The following is a 24,803-nucleotide window of genomic DNA, read 5'->3' on the forward strand; positions in this document are numbered from 1 at the left end:
CTATAGATCAGGGATTTCATAATCTAACTTCTGTGGAGACAAGATTGTCTTATCAGCCTTTTCCAGGCTAAAATAATCCCCAGAAGTATGGCAGCATTTAAAGAACTCCAAGACTTGCCAATCAACAAAACAGTGAAACACAGGCAGAAGAACATAGTTATACCGTTTTTAATATTCATTGCTGAGGGTGACCAGATTAACTAAAAGTTTTATTTTCAATATTGTTTCAGTGTACCTGTTAGATGTGTTTTCCTCAAGAAAAAATATACAATGACTAGAGGCACAGAAATGTAGCCCTATTGCGTATTTTGATTTTTTTAACATTTTATTTCCCATTGGTTGAACAACATGAGCAGTTTGCCATTTTTGAAGAAATGGAACTGTTTAAGACTGAATTTTCTTGAGCCTAGTTCACGCGTCAAATACAAAATTTAAAGCTGCATAATGAGCTTTCCTTCAGCTAGAGCCGAGGATAAATTTAAGCACCATTTTTCACATTTACGTGTGGCCCGTTTGGTGCCACCTTAGCATGTTGTATGAATCCAACCACTGTTGGACACTTGGCAAACTTTACTTCTCATGGGTGGATTAAATAATGGCTTGATGCAAGGTGAGAATCCAACTTCCTTTAAATTGTTAAATGAGCTAAACTGCTAAAGAGTTCTATTTTTCGGCTGTTCATGTCAAAGAAAAACTTCTGTTGGATACAATATCCTTATCTCAAAGTAAATAGAAGACAGGGACAGACTAACCTTTGGGGCTGACATAGTTATCATAACATGACAGTTATCTCAGTAACTCAGTAATATATATCAGTTGAGAAACTGTGATTAATGCAACCACAGTAAAGTTATCTGCGATTACCTTAATCCCAGTTTTTCAACTGATCTACATTGCTGAGTTCAAAGGAAACATTAAACTCGGTGTTTCTCAATTTTGGCAACTCTTTAAGATGTACGGACTTCAACTCCCAGAATTCCCCAATCGGTATGCTGATTTCTGGATTCTGGGAATTGAAGTCCACCTCCTTTGATGGGTTGCCAAAGATGAGAAATATTGCATTAACCCATCAAAGGACGGGCACCAAGCACTCGTCCAAAACTCACCTGTCCGAAGCTCGCTGTGAACCCAGCCTTGCTATCACCCGAAAAACTGGACTATTAAAGAAATCTGCTGCTTTGAAGCAGCAACACTAGATGAGATCCCATTTTAGTGGGAACAACAGAGAGAGGGATCTCGGAGTTTTAGAAAAGCCCATTCGTCTCAGTAGGCAAGTATACAGCAACGCGTGTTAAAAGGGATTTCGGATGTGTGAAAGCAAAGCGAAAGGGCGACTCAAAGGCGCAACATCAAATCACGCGCGTTTCCCGCCGCTCGGAAGTGTCGCCTGGCGATACGCCTCCCGCGCCAGCCCGCCCGCCCACTTTCCGCCTTTAATGCCAAGGTTTGGTGTTTGGTCCCCTAGGGCTTCCGTAAGGAAAGAGGAAGGGCATTGTGGGTCCCTCTCGTTCTTCAACGTGGGCTCTGGGCACCGACGGATTTCCTTGCCATGTTGGGTCTCCGCGTGGCCTCCTTTCTTGGCCGCCTTCTCAGAAGAGCAGCTGCGGCACAGCCTTTCCGCGCCCAGGTAAATCCCCTGGGAAACCCACCTGTCCTTTTCTGCGCGGCTGCGGATCGTTAGGAGCCTGCTTGACCTTGTTATACATGTTTTCCATATGGAACCGGCTATTCCAGACTGGCCTGGAGAAAGAGGTCTGCGGGCGGGATCGCACCTCCTCCTTACCCCACAGCCGCCCCATACACCCACTGTCAGTGATGGACAGTGATTATTTATACGCATTTATACATAAGGGTGATATGTATGCATATAGCATGTCAATATGCATGTTAGGTATGTGTACACTTTTGAGAGTATATTTGTCCGAAATGGTATAGGGTTTCCTGCCTGAGCAGGGGGTTGGACTAGATCAGTGGTTCTCAACCTGTGGGTCGGGACCCCATTTGGGGTCGATCGACCATCTCATGGGGGTCGCCAAGCAAGGCAGTCTGCCATTTTTTTTGTCCGCCATTTTTTTCCCCTTTTCCGGCGGGTGCCTTACCTCCCTTGGGCTGGGCCAGCTGGTGGTCGGCCTGCTCCGTCTCTGCCGCTTGCCAGCTACGCCTCGGCCGGCGCAGGGGACGGAACCACACATGCGCGGCGCTCCCGGGCAGGGAAAGTCCTCGACTTACGACCGGTTAGGTAGTCCTCGACTTACGACCGGTTTAGTCCTCGACTTACGACTGGTTTAGTCCTCGACTTACGACCGGTTTAGTTCTCGACTTACGACCGGTTGGGGTCGCGGCATTAAAAAGGTTGAGAACCACTGGACTAGATGACCTTCAAGGTCCCTTCCAACTTTATTATTATTATTATTATTATTATTATTATTATTATTATTATTATTATTATTATTATTATTATTATTATTATTATTGTGAGCCAGTGTGCCCACAATAAAAAAAAAGTGACGGTAAAGGTTATCTCTCTCCCCCCCCCTCTGTTTTTAAGATACGATAAGATGCTGGCACACAAGGCCTGCGATGCAGCCTTTAAAACAGACCGGGATTTATTGCAATTTCAGTAAGACCCCCTTAGAAGGAAGATAAAGCTGCAACTCTTGTGCTTTGCTTTCGCCGAGACCAGGGGTAGGCAACCTTGGCTCTTTTATGACTCGTGGACTTCAACTCCCAGAATTCTTGAGCCAGCTAGACAGTGGCATGCCTTTGCCTGTCTTTTCCTATTATTGTTCCGGCTTCCTCCCAAAATGCGAAGCTTCTAGCTCACCACCACCACCCACCTTCCCAGGTTGCCCAGCAAGCAGGTAGCAGCACCTAGTGGATTTCGGATGATCTCAGAAATGTTCAGCCTGGAAGAGGGCAATGGCAAACAGCTTCCATAGTACAGGTAGTCCTCGACTTAAAACAGTTCATTTAGTGAGCGAAGTTACAAGAGCACTGAAAAAAGTGATGTAAGACCATTTTTCACATTTATGACCATTGCAGCATCCCCATTTTCATGTGATCAAAATTTAGATGCTTGGCAATTGACTCATATTTATGATAGTTGCAGTGTAATCATCTTTTGCAACCTTCTGACAAGCAAAGTCAATGGGGAAGCCAGATTCACCTAACAATCGTGTTACTAACTTAATAGCTGCAGTGATTCACTTAACAACTTTGGCAAGAAAGGTCATAAAGTGGGGCAAACTCACTTAACTATTGTCTCACTTAGCAACACAAATTGTGATCGTAAGTCAAGGACTACCTGTATAGTATAGTATTTGATATAATATGGCTCCATACGACCATGCCCCCTCGATTCTTTCCTTTCTGCCTTCTTCTATTTACATATCTACATAACGGGTCTATCTGCCTCCAGGATGTCACTAAGATTCAAACTCACTTGAAAGGAGATTTTAATTTTACAGCGTGCTTCCATTTCTGAAGCTCCAATATCCTTTCATTTCATTTGTCCCAAGTCTGAAATATTCAGTTGATCAAAAGTATTTTCCAAATATTCATGTTTTAGACTGAGCATTCATCAATAAATTTACTCTGAATGTATCACAGTTTAAATGTTTTTTTAAAGAACAGTGTGAGTTTGGCACTATGAAAAAAGCCAAACCACATTTCTGTGTTGTTGTCAAGAAAACAAATGGGCATATCATAGAATCATCAGAAATCGAGCTCACTTTGACAGAAACAGTGGCGAAAGAACTGCTTGCTGACTGAAAGATAATTGGGAAATGAACTCTTAAGAATGTATAAGTAGAAGCTGACAGAATATAAAGGGATTCATTTTTCTGAAGGGTTCTCTGCTTTTAAGAGTTGTGTAACAAATAAAATGTGTATGCTTCTCCCATCAATACTTTTGCAAGTTAAGTAAGCCTATGTGAATGTTAAAGGGACAGGGTCTGATAAGAGAGAAAAACAAAATATGGAAACTCTGGAAGAAGTAAATTATCATCAACAAATTATCAGTATAAATCTGATACCATTTTCACTTCTTCACTAGATGGCCCATTTTTACTGAATCAGTTTTTCTCCAGAGAGTGGCATATGATACTGTTTCTCCCCATGGTATAAAAAAGCATCATTTGATGATTTTTCTCTCTACCACAAATGGGCAAGTTTTAGTAGTACATTTCTAACATAATTTTCTTCTCTTCAGAGGATTTTACCAGTCCTAGACAATTTCAGATAAAATATCATTGTCGTTAGTAGCCTTGGAGGTTTGGTACAACAGGAACTTTGCATAGCAAATGCATTTTTCAATAGCACGTCAGTATGTTTTGTGCTTATGCTATGTTGAAAAAACGAATTCCTCCTATATGCTGTACGCGTAGGGAGGTCCAACTGCATCACTTTTAACTTTTGCTGCAAGAGACCTTAATGCCAATGTCTAAATTTTGTTTAGGATTATGAGTATTTTTTTACTGTGTAATTTACTATTAATCTCTAGTGATTTCTCCTTACAAATAACATTTTTACTGACTGAACATTTTTATTGACATGGCGGAAGTTAAAGCTGAGCTGCGCCAATGGTTCAGTGGTTTTTTTAAAAAAACATGCTGGATCAAAATAAAATAAATCTCTGCAACATTTTGACTTTCATAATATGGAAGAAATGTAGGAGAAAATGGAATGATTTTTGATTGAAGTGAGATTTCAAATATATGTGTGTATTAATTTTTAGGCATCTTTGAAGAAATGCTACCCAAGAAAAATGCAGCGCTTCTGTCTGGGGCTTGAAAGTTACGGCTTGGAAAGCATGTTATGAACTAAAGCCAGAGATGAGCAGTGGTGCGTGATGCTATGAAAAAATGCACTGTCGGTTCCTAAATGAAACAGATCATGATATTTTACCATGGACTGCTTACATGCACATCTTTTGCTGTGCTTCTAGTCATTGATTAGCATAGTAGTTTCTAAATTGTTGTCTAGAGAGACCACTTCACTCAACCCTGAAGCTCAGTGTTGGTCAACTCCAGTATATTTGTGTTGTAAATTTCTTCCTATGCATGCTCTGAAAAAGGTTACTTAGCAAGCTTTGTGGATTACAGCATGGTTTTATAGGTTACTCTTGAGCAGTGTTGCAACCAGCTTGCTGGCTGGGGAATTCTGGGAATTAAAGTCTACATATCTTCAAGTTGCCAAGGTTGAGAAATACTGCCTTTAATATGTACTTGGTGTAACAATTCAGAGAAAAAGGACAGCATGGTTTCTCTAATTTGATCCCTGTTTCCAGATGGGGGAGTAATAGCTGCACACTAGAAACAATGTTTCCCGTAAAAATAATGATCAGACGGTTAATTATATGGATTACCAAGCTATTGACAAGATATGTCACCAGACCATCCCCAGATGTTTTTTACTAGGATCCCTTTCCTAAAAAAAAATTCTGGCCAGGATCAACTGATTTGGAACTAAATCACTGATAAGATGTGCTACCAAGGCTTCATCAGGTGCTATTTTGTATACTCACTGTCCCTTCTAGTATAAAAAAGTAGCAAAAGACCCCACCAAGTTTGAACCTCACCAAGACCTAAAAGTCCTAAGAGAGTATACAGTGCAACTCCTGGTCCATCTGCTGCAAGTTGAAGAAATGTGGATTGGCATACGTTTTTCTTTGGAATACTCTTAATACTTTTCGGCATTTCACCCTGGTTTTAGCTTATTGTCTCTGAATTCTAATTAGTTCCTGGCTGGCCATTGAGGTTGCAACACAATGTGTGAACCCAGGCAATTGGTTTATTCAATAAACCATGTAAGGACTAATCATGTGAACCAATTCAGTGTATTTTCATGAATAAACACTTTCTTAACATGACTCAGTTTGATCCAGAATCTGGTTGATAAAAAGATTTGCTTTTACTAAAAATGCAAATTGCTCCATTTCATAGGTACATCTTAATTATTTCAATGTTTTCTAGATAAATGTTTACCTTTATAACTTATATTAGAGTCACTTTATGCATGATATGTAACTTCCATTAGGACTTGGAAAATACAAACCCTCTGCATATTGTTTCTGATTCTGAGCTCATTGATGTGTTCCTGCCATTTTCTGTATGTATCTTAGGGCTTGAAAAGAAATTATTTGGAAAGAGTGTGTCAGATGTTGGACAGCAGCATCACCTGTCTGCCCTTTGTCAAAGCAGCCTGATTTTTTTTTCAAGTCTTCCTGTGAGCTGAAAAAAAAAATGCAAATGCTTTAAGAATTCCTTTGAAGATTCTTAATATGTTTTTAAAAGCTGCTTTGGAGATTTCAAGCTTTAAAACATTCCTTAAAGCATCAGCATATTTTTTTTTCCAGATTTAGACATAAGCTTGAAAAAATAGGTTACTCTAATGAAAGATGTGATACTTGAACAGAGTCCGAAACACTTTCTACTTTTGGAAGTGTATGATCCTGAATACATTTGTATAAGAAAGTCCGGATCTAACAATGTCTTCTTCTCTGGGAACAATTGAAGGTACTGTTGTAACTCACAGACCAACATTTCCTTAGACATCATCACTTCTTCCGTATCTTTTTATGAGCTCTTGTGTACTACTGAAAATGTTTGTCATAATGCCACCTGCACTTCAGATTCAGGAAGCAGTTGCTTAACCAGAAATCCCCCTTGTGAACTTCCAGAGCATTTTTTTCATGCATAACACCTCCTCCTTTATAATGGATTTTGGGAGTCTAGGAAGATACAGATCACTAACTGAATGAACTCTTTCTCAGTTTTTCTTTTTTCTTACTTCCTCTCTATCTTGGATTTTTTCCTCAAGTCTTCAAGATGAATGGCATAATAAGTGCTAAAGCACTGAAACTTGCATTTGATCCCAATGAATTACAGGTAGTCCTCAACTTACAGTGGCACTGAAAAAAGTGACTTATGACTGTTTTTCACACTTACAAGCGTTGCAGCATCCCCACAGTAATATGATCAAAATTCAAAATGGAGCTGACTCATATTTATGACAGTTGGGGTCATGTAATCACCTTTTGCGACCATCTGGCAAGCAAAGTCAATAAGGAAGCCATATTAAATTAACAACCGTATTACTAACTTAAGAACTGCAGTGATTCATTTAACAACTGTGGTAAGAAAGGTTGTAATAGGAGGCAAAACTCACTTAACAAACGTCTCACTTAGCAACATAAATTTTGGGCACAATTGTAGTCGTAAGTCGAGGACTACCTGTATTGTTAAAATGCAAAACTTAAACATGAATGAAGCTTTAACATTTTAGTTGCTAAAATTCCCAGGTAGTATCTTATTGATCAAATCATATATTCCATGATTAAAAATCCAGAAACTGTCATTTCCACCTAATTTTTTTATGTTTTTTTCTCTTTAAAGCCAAACGTGTTTCAAGCTTGTTCATCTTTTGCTACGGGACCCAGACAGGAAGTTGGCACTATCTATGAACTTCGTACTTACGACATTAAGCCAGCAAAGGCAAAGGAGTTCCTTGAATTGGTCAATAAATCTATTAAGATTCGTATGGTTCACTCACAAATGATTGGATTCTGGACAGCTGAATTTGGAGCAATGAATAAAGCATTTCATATTTGGAAATACGGTAAGAATTTGCATGGTGTTGTTTCAAAGAAGTTGAATCTGCCTTTTTAAAGTTATTTCTGCAAAGTTTGTTACCAGGTTATATGGATACCATCTCAGGGTTACAAATAACAACATCCAAAAGAGATTCAGGACCTTTGGGGCTAATGAAGCCAGTTTAGAAGCACTATTTTGTTAACTAAGCAATAGAAAAAGGCCAGAGTAATCATCCTGCTTGCCAAAGCACATCAGATTGCCTGCCAGTCAGAAAAGTTAGCAGTGGACGTTCCCATTCTTGCCTAGAGAATTCTGAGGCATCGGAGCTCACAATCTATAACTGCTAAAGAAGGCCCTGGTCTTTCTCTTTCAACAGCTGGAGTCTCTGACATTTGCTGAAACCATTTGGAGCTTAATTCACAATTTTCATAAGTACCGTATATACTCGGGTATAAGTCGACCCGAATATAAGCCGAGGGACCTATTTTTCCACAAAGAACTGGGAAAAAATGGTGACTCGAGTATAAGCCGAGGGGGCATTTTTCAGCACACACATTTTTCCGCCTGGGCTAATCGGCCTCTTTGCAACCCCACCCCTCTGGTAACCGCGCGATTGTAGCACTTTGCACAAAGGAGCAATAGTTTATAACACGCCCCACGTCAGCTGGAAGGGAAAAGCTGGGTGGGGAAGTGGGGGGGAAGAGCTCTGCCGCAGAAGTGCGGGTCGTGGGTGGGTGGGCGGCCATGCCATTCCAACCCCTCCCCCCGCATATGTATTGAAAGAGTTGCATCTGTAATTAAACTTTGAACTCGGTAACCTGCAACGCTGTTGTCTCGCGTTTACATGTCCCAGCAATTCCTCCTCCCAAATCGTCCATCACCCCCGATTTTTTTTTTTTTTTTTTTAAAAAGGTTCGANCAGCCGCCCAGCTCATTGCCGCCGCTGCCGCCGCCCAGCGTGTTCCTGCCGCCGAAGCCGCCCAGCTCATTGCCGCCGCCGCCCAGCTTGCCGCGGCAGTGGCAATGAGCTGGGCGGTGGCGGCGTTCGGCTGGCGGTCCCAGCCGCCCAGCTCATTGCCACCGCTGCCGCTGCCCAGCGTGTTCCTGCCGCCGCAGCCGCCCAGCTCATTGCCGCTGCCACCCAGCTCGCCGCGGCAGCGGCAATGAGCTGGGCGGCGTCGGCGTTCGGCTGGCCGTCCCAGCCGCCCAGCTCATTGCCGCCGCCGCTGCAGCCGCCCAGCTCATTGCCGCCGCCGCCCAGCGTGTTCCTGCCGCCGCCGCAGCCGCCCAGCTCGAGTATTGACTCGAGTATAAGCCGAGGGGGGTATTTTTCAGCTCAAAAATTGGGCTGAAAAACTCGGCTTATACTCGAGTATATACGGTATTAGGATTACGCTACAGTGCATGGCTCAGCAAAAACAGCATGTGAAGTTCTCAAAATAGGATGGGGCAGACTGCATATTCCAAGGCTGCATTTGAGAAAGTTCTGTTCTCTAGTACCAATATTAAGTTAAAACTTCTTATAAAAAATTAAGTTTATTTCTCTATAGTTTTGTACTTTTATCATGGAAGCAATTATGACATGGCTGTAGGAGTTCAGTCTCTTTTTTTTCTCCTCCCACAGATAATTTTGCACACAGAGCAGCTGTAAGGAAGGCTGTAGTCAATGATAAAGAATGGCAGGAAAAACTGGCAGCAATTCTTCCACTTCTGGATAAGCAGCATATGGAAATTGCTTACATGGTCCCCTGGTGTGAATTGGGAACACCACCAAAAGAAGGTCTGTTTTCTTGCTCCTTAACCTGTTGTATTGATTTTCAAAGCCGGTGAATTGAATTCTACAGAAATTCAGAAAGTGTTTGAGGAAATGGTCTGGGAAGATAGTAATATTGCTGGGTTTGGTATCACAGAGGTTTGCTAGAATTATGGAGCGCAACTGATTAACAATATTCATTAGTTTCTTATTGAGGAATAAGGGGATGAGCCAAGATGGCAACACACTAGCAGCTTCTGAAATAAACTCCTGACTTGCAACAGTCTTTGTCACTTCCGATTTAACTTGATACCCCCAAAATGGCTCCCAAGGACAAGAAAAGAACCCAGACCACACCTAGTTATGTTACTGGAACCCATAAATATCTTAACTGAGGTAATAAGTTTCAGCTTCCTTCCTTTTTCACTTACTGTTTTTTACTCTGGCTCTAACCAGCCTGTAAAGATACACATATGCCCCCCCCCAAAAAAACCCCACAGGCTAGTGGGAGAAACAAAATTGGGAATTGTCATATTTGCGCGACTTTCCATAGCTATGAACTGAAACCAAAACAATTACTTCAAAATATTCATTCTTTTAATCTCTTTTTAAAAGGTATCATATTTTTCTAGTCCTTATTTATATTTGTGTATGTATGTGTGTGAGAGAGAAATTACTATGTCTACTGCTGTCTCTTAAAATGATTTCGTATATTGGTAAAATGGGGTTTTTTAAATGGTCAAATTATATTTAAATATCTTCTGTTTGAGACAGGCATGGAATCTGTGGACTGATGGGCATACCTAAACAAATGTAATTCTGAATTATGGACCGAAAGTAAATTTAAACCCAAGCTTGCATAGATTTAAAGCAAAAAGTAAAATGAAATTGAATTTAGATCAGTGGTGAAGATATCGAAATAATATACTGTAAAAAATGAGTTGCTTGTTTTTAATCCCACTGCCTATAATAACCTGAAAATGACAATTTCTCCCAGGGGTTTATGAGTTGGTGACTTATCAGCTGAAACCAGGTGGACCAGCTTTATGGGGAAATTCATTCAAAGCAGCTATTGATGCACATGTTAGTAAAGGCTATGCAAAACTGATTGGCTTTTTCCACACAGAATATGGATTTCTTAATACAGGTACAGGTTCATATTTTTCATATTTCCAATACAAAATCATGCCCTAATATATATATTTAATATTCCTATGATCCATAACTTCACATGTACTCAGTTAATATCTGTTATTATAGGACAGGGGAAAGGGGTCAGGTGGCTCCAGATTTAGTCATACTTAACTCATGAGACTCCTTTCTAGGATCGGAGCCTGGACGAGGCGAAGGGGCTTGTGTGGGTAAATGAAATTGTGGGCTATGTCGTCAGACATGTATATGTCCAAAAGGGTCTCCCAAGGCGAATAGGCTATGATGGATACCCCAGACTAACACCAGTCACATCTGCTAACCTGCACTGAACCAGCGTGGCAGATTATGGTCTATTTCTTGCACATGCTAAATCACTCGTATTGGTTGGAAACATAAGGAAGAGGCCTTCATCCTGCAGTGGATAGATAATGGCTAAAATGATGAAAAGATAAGACCTTTTGAAAGTTATTTTTGTTTTGCCCTTCAAACAAGTTCTGTTCATAGCAAATGGCTATGCATCAGTTATATCACTGTACTGTTGAAAGCAGGATCCACACTTCTAGCATCTTAAGAATATTATCTAAATATTTGGAGAAAAATCTTTAGGACAGTTGCCTTACAATGAGCCAGACTGTTGCTTCATCTATTTAATATCTATGCTATGGCAATGGCTTTCTGAAGTTTTAGAAAAAATTTATCCACTTTTTTGGGGGGCAGGGGAATGCCAGGACTATACCTGAAATTTTACAACGCAGAACATGGAATACAGTTATTTAACTTTAGAGCAGGGGTGTCCATCTTTGCAACTTTACGACCTGTGAACTTCAGCTCCCAGAATTCTCCAGTCAGCCATGCTGACAGGGGAATTCTGGGAGTTAAAGTCCTCAAGTCTTAAAAGTTGCCAAGGTTGGACATTCCTGCTCTAGAGCAATACCGTGCCTCTGTATCATATCTGATATACTTAATTTTCCTTACTCACCTCTATGACTAGCTGGGTCTTTTATAGAATTGTATAGAGAAGGTCTTAGAGGCAGAAAATTGTTTGTAGACATTGGGATTTGAATGTCATAATTTGTCCTATAGATTTGTATGTACACCCTATGCTAGTACTGTGTTCTTGCTTTACTTTCACAGTTCATATACTTTGGTGGTTTGAGAATCCAGATATCCGGGCAACTGGAAGGCATATGGCCCATGAAGATGCCAGAGTGGTAGCAGCTGGTAAGATAATTACTGTGTATCTTGGAATGTCTATCACTGTTTTTTTATAAGTTTGAGAGAGTGTATTTTAATTCTTATTTTCAGTTCGGGAGAATGTTCAGTTCTTGGAAACCCAGCAAAACATGCTCCTGATTCCTGCATCATTTTCACCTCTGAAGTAGCTTTATTGCAGTTGAATGACAGCACATAAAAATTATTTTCTGCAACCCTCATCTGGCATTTTTATCTATAAAGGCAGATTGAAGGTAGTTTTGAATAACAGTCATTATTTGTGGAAACTCATGTTATCCGTCTCAAATAGATACTTTTCTAATCATCTGCATAAAAATATATTCAAATCATATGGGTAAATAATGACTTAGTACAGAATATCAGCACTTAAATATTTAAAGCTCAGAATAAAAAATATTTTCCTTCTGGTATTACACTTATATTTAAATATCTTAACTTACAAATAAAACTAAAAACAAACTAATTATAAAATATAATATCCTAAAACTGCTCAGACTTATGAGTAATAAAAAGTTGATGTCACAATGTTATTTAATCAGGAAATTCTCATGATTAATGTATAGATTGCAGTGAGATCAAGAGAAGGAAGTTTCACTTATTACAGCTGAAATGTATTTATTTTTGTATATTTGATGATGGATCTGAACTTTTTATGGTATTTATTATTGCACTGTGATTGAGATTGTTAAATGCAAAATTAAATAGATTTTCTGGATTGTGTGTATGCTATTCTGTCATTTCCTATCCTGCCCCTTAGCAGTTCCACTCATTCTGCCTATGTTACATATCTCTGCAGGCATCTTAAGTGACAGATAGTAGATTCTATATGCCATCTTTACAATCTAAAGGATATAATGTTCTTCAGTCTAAAAAAAAATCATGAACACATTGCAGAATTTTGAAATGTTGTATATTTTCACTGATTACATAAAATATTTTACATTCGTTTTTTTAAAAGTTTCATACATCCCAGAACTAATTCTAATTCTTATCTGTTTGGTTGAAAATTGAACTTGAGTTGATTCTTCCAGTCATCTTTACTATTATGTGTACTTTTGTGAAAATAAACATGCATGGCACTTTTATCTAAATTGATATGTCAGCCTAGACTATACACCTGCTTTACATATTAGAAATAACACTCTGTAAACTTGAGAAAGGGCTACAATTGAAGCCACTTCGTTTTCATTCACCTTCCTCTTAATGTTTTAATTCAATCAGTCTTTGATTCTGCAGTTCCAGAAGTTTGAAAACATAAAGCTAAGGCATGGAAAAATTGTGACTTTTAATTCTGCATCTGATGTGCTCCTGGTTCTGTTCAGATAAGTTGGACAATTCCAATTCTTCCAAATTTGAAGTCCACCACATCTGAAGGACATCCAGTATGAAAAGGCTGCCAGAAGGACCAAAACAAAGCATGTCACCCTTTGAAGCCATTTGTTTCATTTTGCCTTAGTCTGAATGTGTAAACACAGGTCGATTTGCTATGTGCTGCTGTATAGGTAACAGCAGGCAGTGGAACCTGCTGGCACTGGAAATGTGGATTCACCTTTTCACGATTTGATCTTTATACTGTAACGTCTCGGCCATACAGTGTTTAGCTTAACCCCCTCCTCGCAATAGTAAAATTCCAGTTTTCAGTTCATTAATAGAGAGCAGGCAATACAGTACGGTATTCACAAAATTGGCATTTCTACCACTCTTTGTGATAGTCCTACCGGAAGCTCCAGGGAAACGTTTTAGTTGAGGATTTATACGGTATAATAAATAATGCTGGAACTAATAATTCTGGAACTGAGAAACGAGAAATCCCATTAAAAACGCCCCCTCCCCCTTGCGTAATATTTGATTCCTTTTGCAAAACAACCCTTCACATACACTCAAGCACGTCCCCTGGAGTTTCGCGGGGAAAACGTTTGAACTAAGTCCAAGAAACCCCAAGAGAGTGGCTGGATTACCACCTATCGGCTCCAGCAATCCTGGCCAAGGATCAAGGATGCCGAGAGTTGCAATTTAACGATGTCTTCTACAGTGTTTCTCAACCTTGGCAACTTTACGATGTGTGGACTTCAACTCCCAGAATTCTCCAGCTAGCGTTGCTAGCTGGAGAATTTTGGGAGTTGAAGTCCACGCATCGTAAAGTTGCCGAGGTTGAGAAACACTGAGCTAAGAAGTAGGACTTCCGCGTCCCGGGGAGCTTTTTATCTTCCGCATTCCCCTCCCCCACACACACACATACACATACACGTCGTGGTGGAAAGGGGATGGGAAGAGGCGGCGCGGCCCTTCCGCGCTTGGTGAGGAGGCGGCCACGAGGTTCTCGTCGGCCAATGCTTTGCCTCGATGCGGCTGCGGCGGGCGGGTCAGATGGCAGTAGGAAGTGCAGTTTGCCGCCCTTAAGCTGGGCTACGTGCTTTGGCTGTGGCTGTTGCAGCGCTGCTGCCTTTGCGGCGCCCGGGCGATTATTAGACCATGCGGGGCCCCCGGGCCGTGCTCAGAGGAGTCGGGGCAGCGGCGCGAGCGGTCAGTGCCCAGGTAAAAGGAGGGGACGAAGGAAGGCGCTGGGGTGGAGGAGGACAGAAGCAGGGGACGAGCGCCGTCGCCTTCGTAGTTCCTGTGTGTGCAGCGCAGAACTCGTGGGCAGGCAGACGTCCAACAGGTGGGGCCGTCCCTGCAAGAGATGCTCAACATGGCGGCGGCGGCGCCTTCCGTTTAATCTTTGCCACTTGCTGTTGACGACGGAGAAAAGGAGCGGTGAGAAGACGACCAAGAGCCTTGGGAGCTAGGAGAAAAAAGTCGGCTGGCAGGAAATTTCTTATTGGATGCAAAAGGACTTGAAAACCCCTAAGCAGATCTGGATTTGAGTTTGGGTTGGAAAAAAGTCTTTGGAGCGGATCAAGCCTTCTCTGGCTCGCCTTGCCTTTTCTAGCCTTTGAACAAAGTGTTGGCAGTTAAGGAAACAAAACGCCACAGGATAAGGAGTACTTTCCCACAAACTCTAAAATTAGAAGCAGGACACACATCCCCTTCCTATTCTCCTTTGTTGCCTGTCCATGGATATTGTCATCTATTCTACCATCTTCCTCTTGATTCATTCTAAGCCACCATCTCCCATGTACTCCTACAGGTTTGGGCTGATGGTTAGAAAACCAATGTTTAAATGAACAAAGTGATGGGACAACTATAGAGACTCCTTCCATGTGTTTAGAGTAGGCAGATGCTGATCAGAGGATGGGAATCCTCTCCCTGTGCAAGACAGCTACCCTTGCTAAATCCACTTTCTCTGTAAAACTATTAAGTATGGAGCCTTAAATGTTATTTAACATTTGCTGTGTTGGTATCAAAAGAATCCTTATTTGTGAAGGAATGAGTACTAATGCACACTAGATGACATTTGATTTTTTTTTTATCTGCCTATTGCTTTATAAGTAATTCAAGGCAGCAAACATACATCATACTCCTTCCTTCTCTTATTTTTACTACAACAATAACCTTGTGAGGTACGTTGGAGAGAAAGAGAATTAGCCAGCTGGCTTTCATGCCTAAAGCAGAACTAGTGCTCATAATCTGGTTTCTAGGCCAGCACGTTAACTACTACACTAAACAGACATTTCTGTTGTAGAACCAATGTAGGGCTGATCTAGCTGTAAATGTATGCATTCAAACTCCCACACTGATTTGTTTTTATGTCTTAAAAAATAAAATGTTCCACATGCATTTTCCCCTCCTGCGTCTGCAGCTTGTATTCTAGTATTTTGTTCTGTTCCTCATTTGTGGATGTATCATTAATTACATTATAACTGCCTTTTGTACTTTTATCATCAAATAATCTGTTAACTAACAAAAAAGCCAAAGGCCATCCAGTAATTTTTGAAGATGTATGCAGATTTAAACTGATTTTTAAGCTCTCTGTATTCTAACCAGTTCAGCTCCGTAATCTTTATTAAATTTCCCTGGTTTTTCTGAGCTTGGTTGAATAAAAATATATGCCTGCTTTTTTTATATAACTGGGGCATTTGACTGGCTTGACACAAAACATCTTTTTTCCAGAAGCGCTACATTTGATATGTAAAGTGAAATCTTGAATATTGACATTGTGGCTGTGATGAAACTACTGGATGAATAATTCATCATAGTTGAAAGCATGTTCTAATAGGAGGGCTACTCAATTTGTGCTGCAAAATCAAGATGACCACCAGATGGCAGCATACAAGATACACATTTATCTCTTTTCTGCCATCTAGTGATCATTTCAAACGTTGCAGTCCAAATTCATTATCTCTTATTTTGCTCCAAAGGCCCTATATCTCTCCTGTAATATTCAGTTGCCAGCAACTTTTGAGAAGGCAAAATACAGCAATGAAGCTAATGTGATGTGATTAAAATGTTTTCAATTGTTAAAGAGCACTGATTACATACTTGAGGCTCAAAAGGAATTAGTGAATAATCTAGCTCCCACTTTTGTAGTGTTATCTAGACACTGAAATTAATACCATATCACTCTCATTGTTTGCTTTTTCTATCTTTCGTTGGATCAGGTGGAGTAATCAGTGCTTTGCATTGAGTAATTCCTAGTGCAATACTACCAGTTTGAACAAAGACAAGAGGAATGTTTATTGCTCTGTACATTATATTTAATTGCAAAATAAATCAAGTTTAGTGACACCAGTGCCATGGCCTCTGGTGTTTGTATAGCAACAATGACTAAGATTAAAAAAGGTCAAAGTACAGTTCTAAAATTCCAGGCTTGTACAAAGTCCTATAAAACCATGGCTTGCTGAAATTATTGGCAGGGTTTGTAATTGTGCAAGGCTAAGGTGGATCAACTACTGTGGCTATTTTTTTGCACATTGTAGTAACAAAAATGAAACAGATTGCATTTTGGCCTGGTGCAGTGTTTGAATCCAGGGCACATTTGTACAAAAACTGAATTTAGCAGTTTTATAGAGGGGTCAAAAATCAAAGCTGTCATTGGTAGCTAGAGAATAAGATGTTCTAAGAACATAATAATAAAAAAACACCATAGACTCATCTAATCCAGCAATTTGTGCTACCCAATAGCCATTCAGATTCAGATAGCCAAGAATGTATAGTAGCACAAGAGTCTCTTCTCAGCTTCTGTTACTCAGTATCCTACTTGTATTCAGCATGTAACCATTAACACTACTCTACATTGATGATACTAAACCCTGTGAATGTTTGTTTCCTTTTAAACCATTTTGAGCCATTCATTGGTGACCATTGCCACATCTGATGACTGATTTTCATAGTTTAGCTCAGGGGTAGTCAACCTTGGCTCTTTTATGACTCGTGGACTTCAACTCCCAGAATTCCTGAGCCAGCTGTGCTGGCTCAGGAATTCTGGGAGTTGAAGTCCACGAGTCATAAAAGAGCCAAGGTTGACTACCCCTGGTTTAGCTGATTCTTTTATATTAAAAAATTGAATGTGCCTCGAGTTGGGAATTCTGGCCACTATTGTTAGCATAATAATCCAGCTTTCCCTAGTCTTTCACCTCAAAATGGGTTTAATTTTAGATTCTCTATTTTGTGGCACCAAATTGCGGTAGTCTTTCTCTTACTTTTTCACATCAGATTGCAAATGTGAAAGAAAAAGATAATTGCAAGTTATTTGCGTTCATTCATATTTATTTGAATAAATAAGTAATTCATTATTCTTATCAACACTTATTTATGTTTCTTTTATTTATTTTCAGGCCTCATCTTTTGCCACAGGGCCACGACAGAGCGATGGCACATTCTATGAGTTTCGTACTTACACAGTTAAGCCAAACAAGATGAAAGATTTTCTGGACCTCACCAGTAAAAACATTCACCTTCGCACAGTTCATTCCCCAATGATTGGATACTGGACTCTAGAATTTGGGGGACTGAATAAAGTTTTCCACATTTGGAAATACGGTACTGCATGCATAGTTTTACATTATTTATCAAATTTCTGTACTGCTCGTCACATTCCTGTGCCTCTGGGTGGTTTATAAATAAAATGCTAAAAACATATTAAAAGTCATGGTTAATGCAAAGTTAGAAAGCAGAATTACAGAGTTAAAAAGAAAAATTGCAAAGTTAAAAGGCAGAGGGACCGTCTTCAAGCCACCAACCACCCCCAGGGTTGCATGACATCTTAGACTCCCATGTCCAGTGGTGGGATTCAGCCAGTTCGCACCACTTTGGCAGAACCGGTAGCTAATTTTTTGTTGCCCAGTCCCAGAATGGACTTCCGGAAGTGGCATCCGCACAGAGAACCGGTTGTTCACATATTTGAATCCCACCACTGCCCATGTCAGTGGGCAGAGCCAGGTGAGGGTGCTTTTTTGAAAGGCTAAGAGAGTGACTTGCCTTGCCCTGGGAGGGAGGGAGGAGAAAGATGTTTCCATAGATGTATTATAGTACTTATTGTGTAATGGATTAAATAATAAGATCGGTATTCTGGCTTCCCATGGGATATGGGATGTCTTCAGATTACTCAACCAGTATGAAAAGATTCACTGCAGAAACTCCTGTACCGCCAGTGCCGTTTAAATAAGAAATCTTAGAAACTGTTAAGAAACCAAACAGCATCTCTCAAGAGTTAAAATTTCATTTAACAACTACCAGTTCCTGACTAGTTTTATTGCAGTCCAATAAAAAGCTGTTACTTCACAATTTAGTTGATTTAAAGTTGACAAAATACTTTTCTGTCAGAACGTGCATATACATTTGGAATTGTATGGCTTCAAAATTATGGGGAATGCTATAAGGCTCATTCAATTTTATAAATAGCCTTCAAGCCCCATCAGCCCCTTCCTTGTTGCAACTTTTGTATTCTCTGATTCTTTGGGCAGCACAGACTGCTCTCTCACAAACCAGAATAGTAAACTCCCAACCAAAGAACATGTCTCCTGTATTCTATTTTTAGTCTAAGAAATGGTATTGTTTGTGGTCTGAAAATAGAGTGGAAGATTATGCATTCATTAAAATTGTAAATCTAATTAACTAAGGAGTTACATTTTGATTAAGGGTGAGGAATTCATGGGTACACTGAATTTTAAAAAGGGAAAATAATCTAGATGCTCAGATTAATGTCAGGTACTTGAATGTTCCATTTCTGCAGAAACCAGATTTCTTCCATATTTTCTATGGCAACATTTATTGAAATATATCTGGGACAGTGTTTCTCAACCTTGGAAAGTTTAAGCTGTGTGGACTTCAACTCCCAGAATTCCCCAGCCAGCCAGCTGACTGGGAAACTTTGGGAGTTGAAGTCCACACAGTTCCAACTTGCCAAGATTGAGAAAGACTGGTCTAGGATAAGGTTACAGAGATTTCCGCAACTGGACTGAATTAAATATTTTTCTCAGATTTTAAGACGAAGACTTTTTCCATCTCTTATTCATGGTTCCCAGGTGAATTGGTGGAGGAGCTGTTCTCTTAAATGATAAGGTAGGAATATCCAGCTGGTTAGAATGTGAATGGCTCCCTGGTTGTAAACATGGTGTTACAGTACTCTGCCTATAATATTCTAATTAGAATTTGAAATTAAAACTCGGGATCTTAAGTCCTTTATTAACTACTCTTTTGTTCAGTTCTTAGTGTGCTTGCTTGGCTCAGCAGGTCACAATGCCCATCTTGGCCTTGCCTAGTCTGAGAAGCTAAGCAAGGGAGATCACTAGAGCAGGGCTTTTCAACCTTTTCACCCATTGTACCACTTTTAGGATATAGCAACATCCGAGGACCACCCGTCGCCTAGCAAGGTGTCAAAAACGTGATGATCAAACAAAAAAAAAGGAAAAAAAGTGATAAAGTACAGGTAGTCCTTGACTTACAGCAGTTCGCTTAGTGACTGTTCGAAGTTACAATGGCACTGAAAAAAGTGCCCCCCAAGCCACAGCCGAGCAAGACGCCTGCCTGCCCGTCCGGCGGCGCTCTTCCTCCTATCCAAAATTTTCATTGTTGTGAGCATTTCAGTTGAGGATTGGCAGCGGGGGTGGGGTGGGGGGGTGGGTGTTTGGTTTTTATTCCCCCCCCCTGTCTGCTGGGTAGTTGCAGCAGTTTTGGGTCACTTCACATGACCCTGGGACACTGTGACCGTCATAAATATGAATCAGTGGCCAAGCATCTGAATGTAAATCACAAGACCCTGGAGATGCTGCAACATTCCAGCTGATCGGCGCTTCTTCTGGGCTCAGCAGAAGCACCAGGATCAGCGCCGAGCTCCAGCTGGAGCCTGGCGTTGATCCTGGCGCTTCTGCTGAGCCCTGACAGCCCTGCAGCTCCAGCCGTCTCTCGCTCAGGCTTGTGCGGTGCTGCCACCGGTTCAGCTCATTCCCCTCCCCCGCTACCACTTTTCTAGGATGGTCGCGTACCACCTGCCGGGTGCCAATGTACCACAGGTGGTACCCGTACCACTGGTTGAAAAGCCCTGCACTAGAGAATGCCAGGGTAGTGGTAAGCTACACTGGGAAGTTAAAAAAAAATACACAGAAGAAGCCAATGGCCAATATTCTGTTTCTGCTGCAAAGCAGCAACAGCAGAGTCAACCTTGCCTGAAAGAAGATGCATATTCATGGTCGATCTCACAAGGTCAAATACCCCAGCATTTTAATAGCCACAGTCAAGCTGGTGAGATTGATTCAGAATATTTTTTTTTTATAATTCGATCAGAAGCACAAGAATTTATCATAGGTACATTTTGCTTTCTTGTTTGGCATGTTTTTATTAGATGTTAAGGAAAATATATAGACAATCACAAAAGAGAGGCAAGAAGAACAGGTAAAAAAATTAAAATACATATGACTAAACTAAGGTTGTTAACAGGCCAAGGACATTATATGCTAATGTATCATTAGTTAGTTGTAAATAACTGAATATATTATGTTCCTTTAAAAAAAAAAAAAAAAAAAAACAATGTTAGGCTCCAAGCAAGAATGAATGTAAAAAAAAAAAAACCCAGGATAAATCTGTCATGGGAACATAGCAAATAATGGCTTTTATTCAATCTGAAAACTAAAAAAAAAAATTGGCTGATTTTAGGTGAACAAGAAGTAATGACTATGAAAGAGCAATACATTCTGAAAAACGTAAATGACAAACAAGATGGCTAAATGCGGATGTCTAACTTTACTATATCTTTCCTTGTTTGTAGAGAGTTTTGCACAAAGGGCTGCTGTCCGTACGGCATTAACCAAAGATCAGGAGTGGCAGGAAAAATACATCTCTTACATGCTGCCCTTGTTGGACAAACAAGAGAATGAGATTACTTACCTGGTCCCTTGGTGTGAACTTGGCAGCTCTGAAAAAGATGGTACACTGAACATTTACTTAATTGAGACACTGGGTATTTTGGCATTTTTAAATGTGTAGTCTGGCTGGTTTTTCTCGAGTGCAGTTCTGTCATGCAATGGGTGAACTTTGTGCTTAAAGTCAATCACCCAGTGGCTGTTTAATTATAGTAATTGTTGGTGGTTCCTTTTGAAAATCTAAACCTTTACAAGCCCGGCTACGGAAGGTGTGTGCTTAGTACTGTCACTGTTAATTATTGTGCAGCTTAAAATATCATTTCAGTTCATGAAAGAAAAATATGCATTTGCGCCTCTGGCAAGTACAATGTATACACATAAGCACACGTTAGAGTGCATTTTAAATCTCAGCAACTTTAATCTGTGTGTGGAATTCTGGGGATTGAAGTCTACGCAGCTTGAAATTGTGGAGCAATCTGTAGAGGTTCTCTGATGTTAGAATTCCTAAGTGGACACATGGGAAGTTGAACTCGAAAACTACCGTTTCAATTGAGAGATAGTAATAGCACTTAAGATTTCCTTGCATTTCTGCCAACAATATTAGTTTCTTGTTTAAATACATTTGATGTTTTCATAATTTTTCAATTGCCCCATTATAGCAAGGAATAGAAATTCAAAAGTGAAAACTTCAAATATTCTCAGCACCGAATTACATTCTTGTACAAAATCTGTATTCATTTCCAAAATGTGTACATAATATATATTGAGAAGACATTACACATTCTGAATCTTTTTTTCTTGTGGTGTTGCTGCTCCCCCACCCCCACTTCAGGAGTCTGTGAGTTGGTTACCTTCCAAATGAAACCTGGTGGACCAGCAGTGTGGGGACAGTCCTTTAAAGCTGCAATTAAAGCCCACATAAACAGTGGATACACTAAGCTGATTGGTGTCTTCCATACTGAATATGGACTACTCAACCGAGGTATGATTGCTTATCAGATTTCAGTACGATAATTGGGTTAGGTAAGAAGTAAGGAAACATAGCCTTCAATTCATGGCTGATCTTATCTGGGCTTGAAGCTAAGCAAAATTTAATGTGATTCATACTTGGGATGGGAGACTTGTCAGGGAATCTCAGGGCTAAAGGTTAATGTGGAAAATTGAAGGTTAATTGAAAAATACCTTCAAAGAAGGCATAGTGTTGCCAAAAGATCTGAATGTGTATGTTCAGAAAGCTGCCTGGAATCAAACTTGACTCAGAGGAAAAGATTACTTGTGAGGGAAATAAATTATAGAAAGTCCTTGTTTACTGACCACAATTGGGACTGACAATTCCATTGCTAATCACCATGGTCATTCAACCAAAAATTGTGTGACTGTGCTGGGATCAGGCTAATGTCTTTTACTCTTTTGTAGAAGAATAATCACTTTGCTTCTTAAGAGAAATTCTGTTTTAGTCCATGCTTAGAACTTGAGCACTGAGTGATTAAAGTGGTTAGGAATTCAGACAGAACTTGCAGGTTCTCTTATTTGACAAGAATAATTGGACTCTGTTCATTGATTCGTCACCATAACTAATAATTATGATTTAAACATTTAATTTAATAATTTAATCCATTCCAATTAATGGATTTAATTAATTTAATTTCATTAATAATTTCATTAATTTGGTTCAGTAACTTAATTACTGGGTACATGAGAACCATAATAATTAATGCTGCTGTATATATAATGCTTATAGTCTGTGTGTTTGCCCTGACCTGGTATTCCATGGATGTGTGAATTGAAAGGACTTCTTTGATATGCAATATAAATGACTACTGTCCATAGCAAGGGATAGCTTTCCGAATGAAGATTATTCAGCAAAACTTATTTTAATAAATGCATTGCCTATTTAATTCATATTTTTATTGAGTTGCAGTTTTCTGTCTCTGTAGTTCACGTGCTTTGGTGGAATGAGAGCCCAGATAGTCGGGCAGCTGGAAGACACTATGCCCATGAGGATCCTCGGTTAGTAGCAGCTGGTAAGTGAAAGATTTCTCATCTTTTCCCTTTCCCTTTGGGATTCTTTCTTTGAAAAAAAATTATATACCACTATTAACCTTTTAATTGACTGTGTAATTTACTTTTAGTTCGAGAAAGCGTTCAATTCCTGGAATCACAGCAGAACAATCTCCTGCTTCCTACAGCGTTCTCACCATTAAAATAAATACAATGCATAATGGACAAAGAATATTTTTCATTGCACTGTTAAGGACATCTAAGGGTTTTAATAGTCCAGCTATATTTTCCCCATTTATAAAATGTGATACAAACCTAGTCTCTCTTTCAATTATATACCTATTTCCTTGCTGGAAATGGGAAGCTTAATCTCCCGCCCAGTGAAATGAAAATTCAAGGTTTACTCAATTATGTTATGAAAGGGAACTTCCATAAATTCTTTGTATTAGGCTCCTTCCTTTTATAGTTATAAATCTGTGAAAATGACTCTGCAAAAGATGAAAATAAGAGTCCAGAATATTTAAGAAAAGCATAATTTTTGTTAATTTTTCTGAACTACTGTACACATCATGAATAAGGATCTTTTCTAAATGGCCTTTACTGTCCCAAAGCATTATTGTCAGGTGTTTTTAATACTCATTTTGCTTGTCCTAAACCTAAGTGCTACGTTACTCTGAAGTAACATATATTTGCCTACAATTCTATCGTTGTCTTAAGCATGGAATTTTAACATTTCTGTTTCTCTGCTTATCACTGTGGTAGAACTGGGCCAAAAAAAGGGTTTGCAGTAGAACTTCAGTTGAATGAAAAGTGTTCAGCAAATCATGAACCTGACCTTTCATTTTTAAAAATTATTTTTTGTTATAAATAACATCCAGCTTTTCTTTCCTTTTCAAATTCAAATAAATTTTTCCATGTATTCAGAGCCAGCTCTGGCATGTTCAAATGCAGAAACCGAATAAACTGATTTATTCTGAGAGAGTCACTTGCAGTAGCATATTATGTAGCATACACATTTTTATATTTTTGAACCAGTCGTAAGATTGCAGTTCCTGAAATGTAATTGTTGGAATTGAAACATTAAAATGGTTTTTTGAAATGCATATATTTTGTGTTTCTATTTTAATAATGGCTGTTGCTTTCGATTTTAATCATGACACCCATATTAAAATGTTTTTTAAATGTAAGTCTAGGTCAGTGGTGGCGAACCTATGGCACGGGTGCCAGAGGCGGCACTCAGAGCCCTCTCTGAGGGCACGCGTGCCGTTGCCCCAGCCTTGCCTCCCCCCCGTGACCCCCTCCTCACCAGCAGCCCCCCTGGAGGAGAGTCGCCCCCGAGTGTGGCCCACAACGCAGCCAAGGATATGGCAGCCAGGCAGCGTAGACAAGACTCTGCCCTCACGCCCCATTACGCAGTTGATGCTGTGGGGTGCGGACAGAGGGCATGGTCGCCATGGTGCTGCTGGGTTGCCTGGGCGATCTGCGGCGGGCCCTGGAGGTGGTGAATGGCTCAGCTGGCAGGCGGGATGGGGCGGGGCAGGGATGGAGTGGGGGCGGGGGCAGGTTTTGGGCACTCGGTCTCTAAAAGCTTTGCCATCACTGGTCTAGGTCATTAACTTTTTTCAAGTTAGTTACCGGGGATATCAAATATTTTTGTAGTCGGATTAGAATTCATTCCCTTCTAGCACAGCCCAGAAAACCAGTGTGATGTAGCGTTAAGGTGATGTGCTAGGAAGAAGGAGATCCAGGATCCAATTTTCCCTTGGGGCACAGAAGCCAGCTGGACGGACTTGGCCATCCGTGCTCTTTCATCTCTAATTAGGGACAGGCTCTGTA

At 40.2% G+C, this 24,803-nt stretch overlaps 2 protein-coding genes across 2 annotated transcripts; both read left to right on the forward strand.

Annotated features, from left to right (window-relative positions):
* Positions 1 to 1,487: 1,487 nt before the first annotated feature.
* LOC107286303 (protein NipSnap homolog 3B) lies at positions 1,488 to 12,450 on the forward strand. The gene is made up of 6 exons (XM_015814653.1): positions 1,488 to 1,627; positions 7,395 to 7,617; positions 9,217 to 9,372; positions 10,343 to 10,492; positions 11,632 to 11,718; positions 11,803 to 12,450. The coding sequence occupies exons 1-6, from the start codon at positions 1,550 to 1,552 to the stop codon at positions 11,877 to 11,879; spliced, it is 771 nt and encodes a 256-aa protein (XP_015670139.1). The 5' UTR covers positions 1,488 to 1,549; the 3' UTR covers positions 11,880 to 12,450.
* A 1,656-nt stretch (positions 12,451 to 14,106) lies between these two features.
* LOC107286304 (protein NipSnap homolog 3A) lies at positions 14,107 to 24,070 on the forward strand. Its single transcript, XM_015814654.2, has 6 exons — positions 14,107 to 14,265; positions 17,445 to 17,649; positions 20,873 to 21,031; positions 21,799 to 21,948; positions 22,904 to 22,990; positions 23,099 to 24,070. The coding sequence occupies exons 1-6, from the start codon at positions 14,203 to 14,205 to the stop codon at positions 23,173 to 23,175; spliced, it is 741 nt and encodes a 246-aa protein (XP_015670140.1). The 5' UTR covers positions 14,107 to 14,202; the 3' UTR covers positions 23,176 to 24,070.
* The last annotated feature ends 733 nt before the right edge of the window (positions 24,071 to 24,803 follow it).

Source organism: Protobothrops mucrosquamatus, unplaced genomic scaffold, assembly GCF_001527695.2.
Source record: "Protobothrops mucrosquamatus isolate PMUCROS unplaced genomic scaffold, P.Mucros_1.0 scaffold270, whole genome shotgun sequence".
In the NCBI taxonomy this organism is placed as follows: domain Eukaryota; kingdom Metazoa; phylum Chordata; class Lepidosauria; order Squamata; family Viperidae; genus Protobothrops; species Protobothrops mucrosquamatus.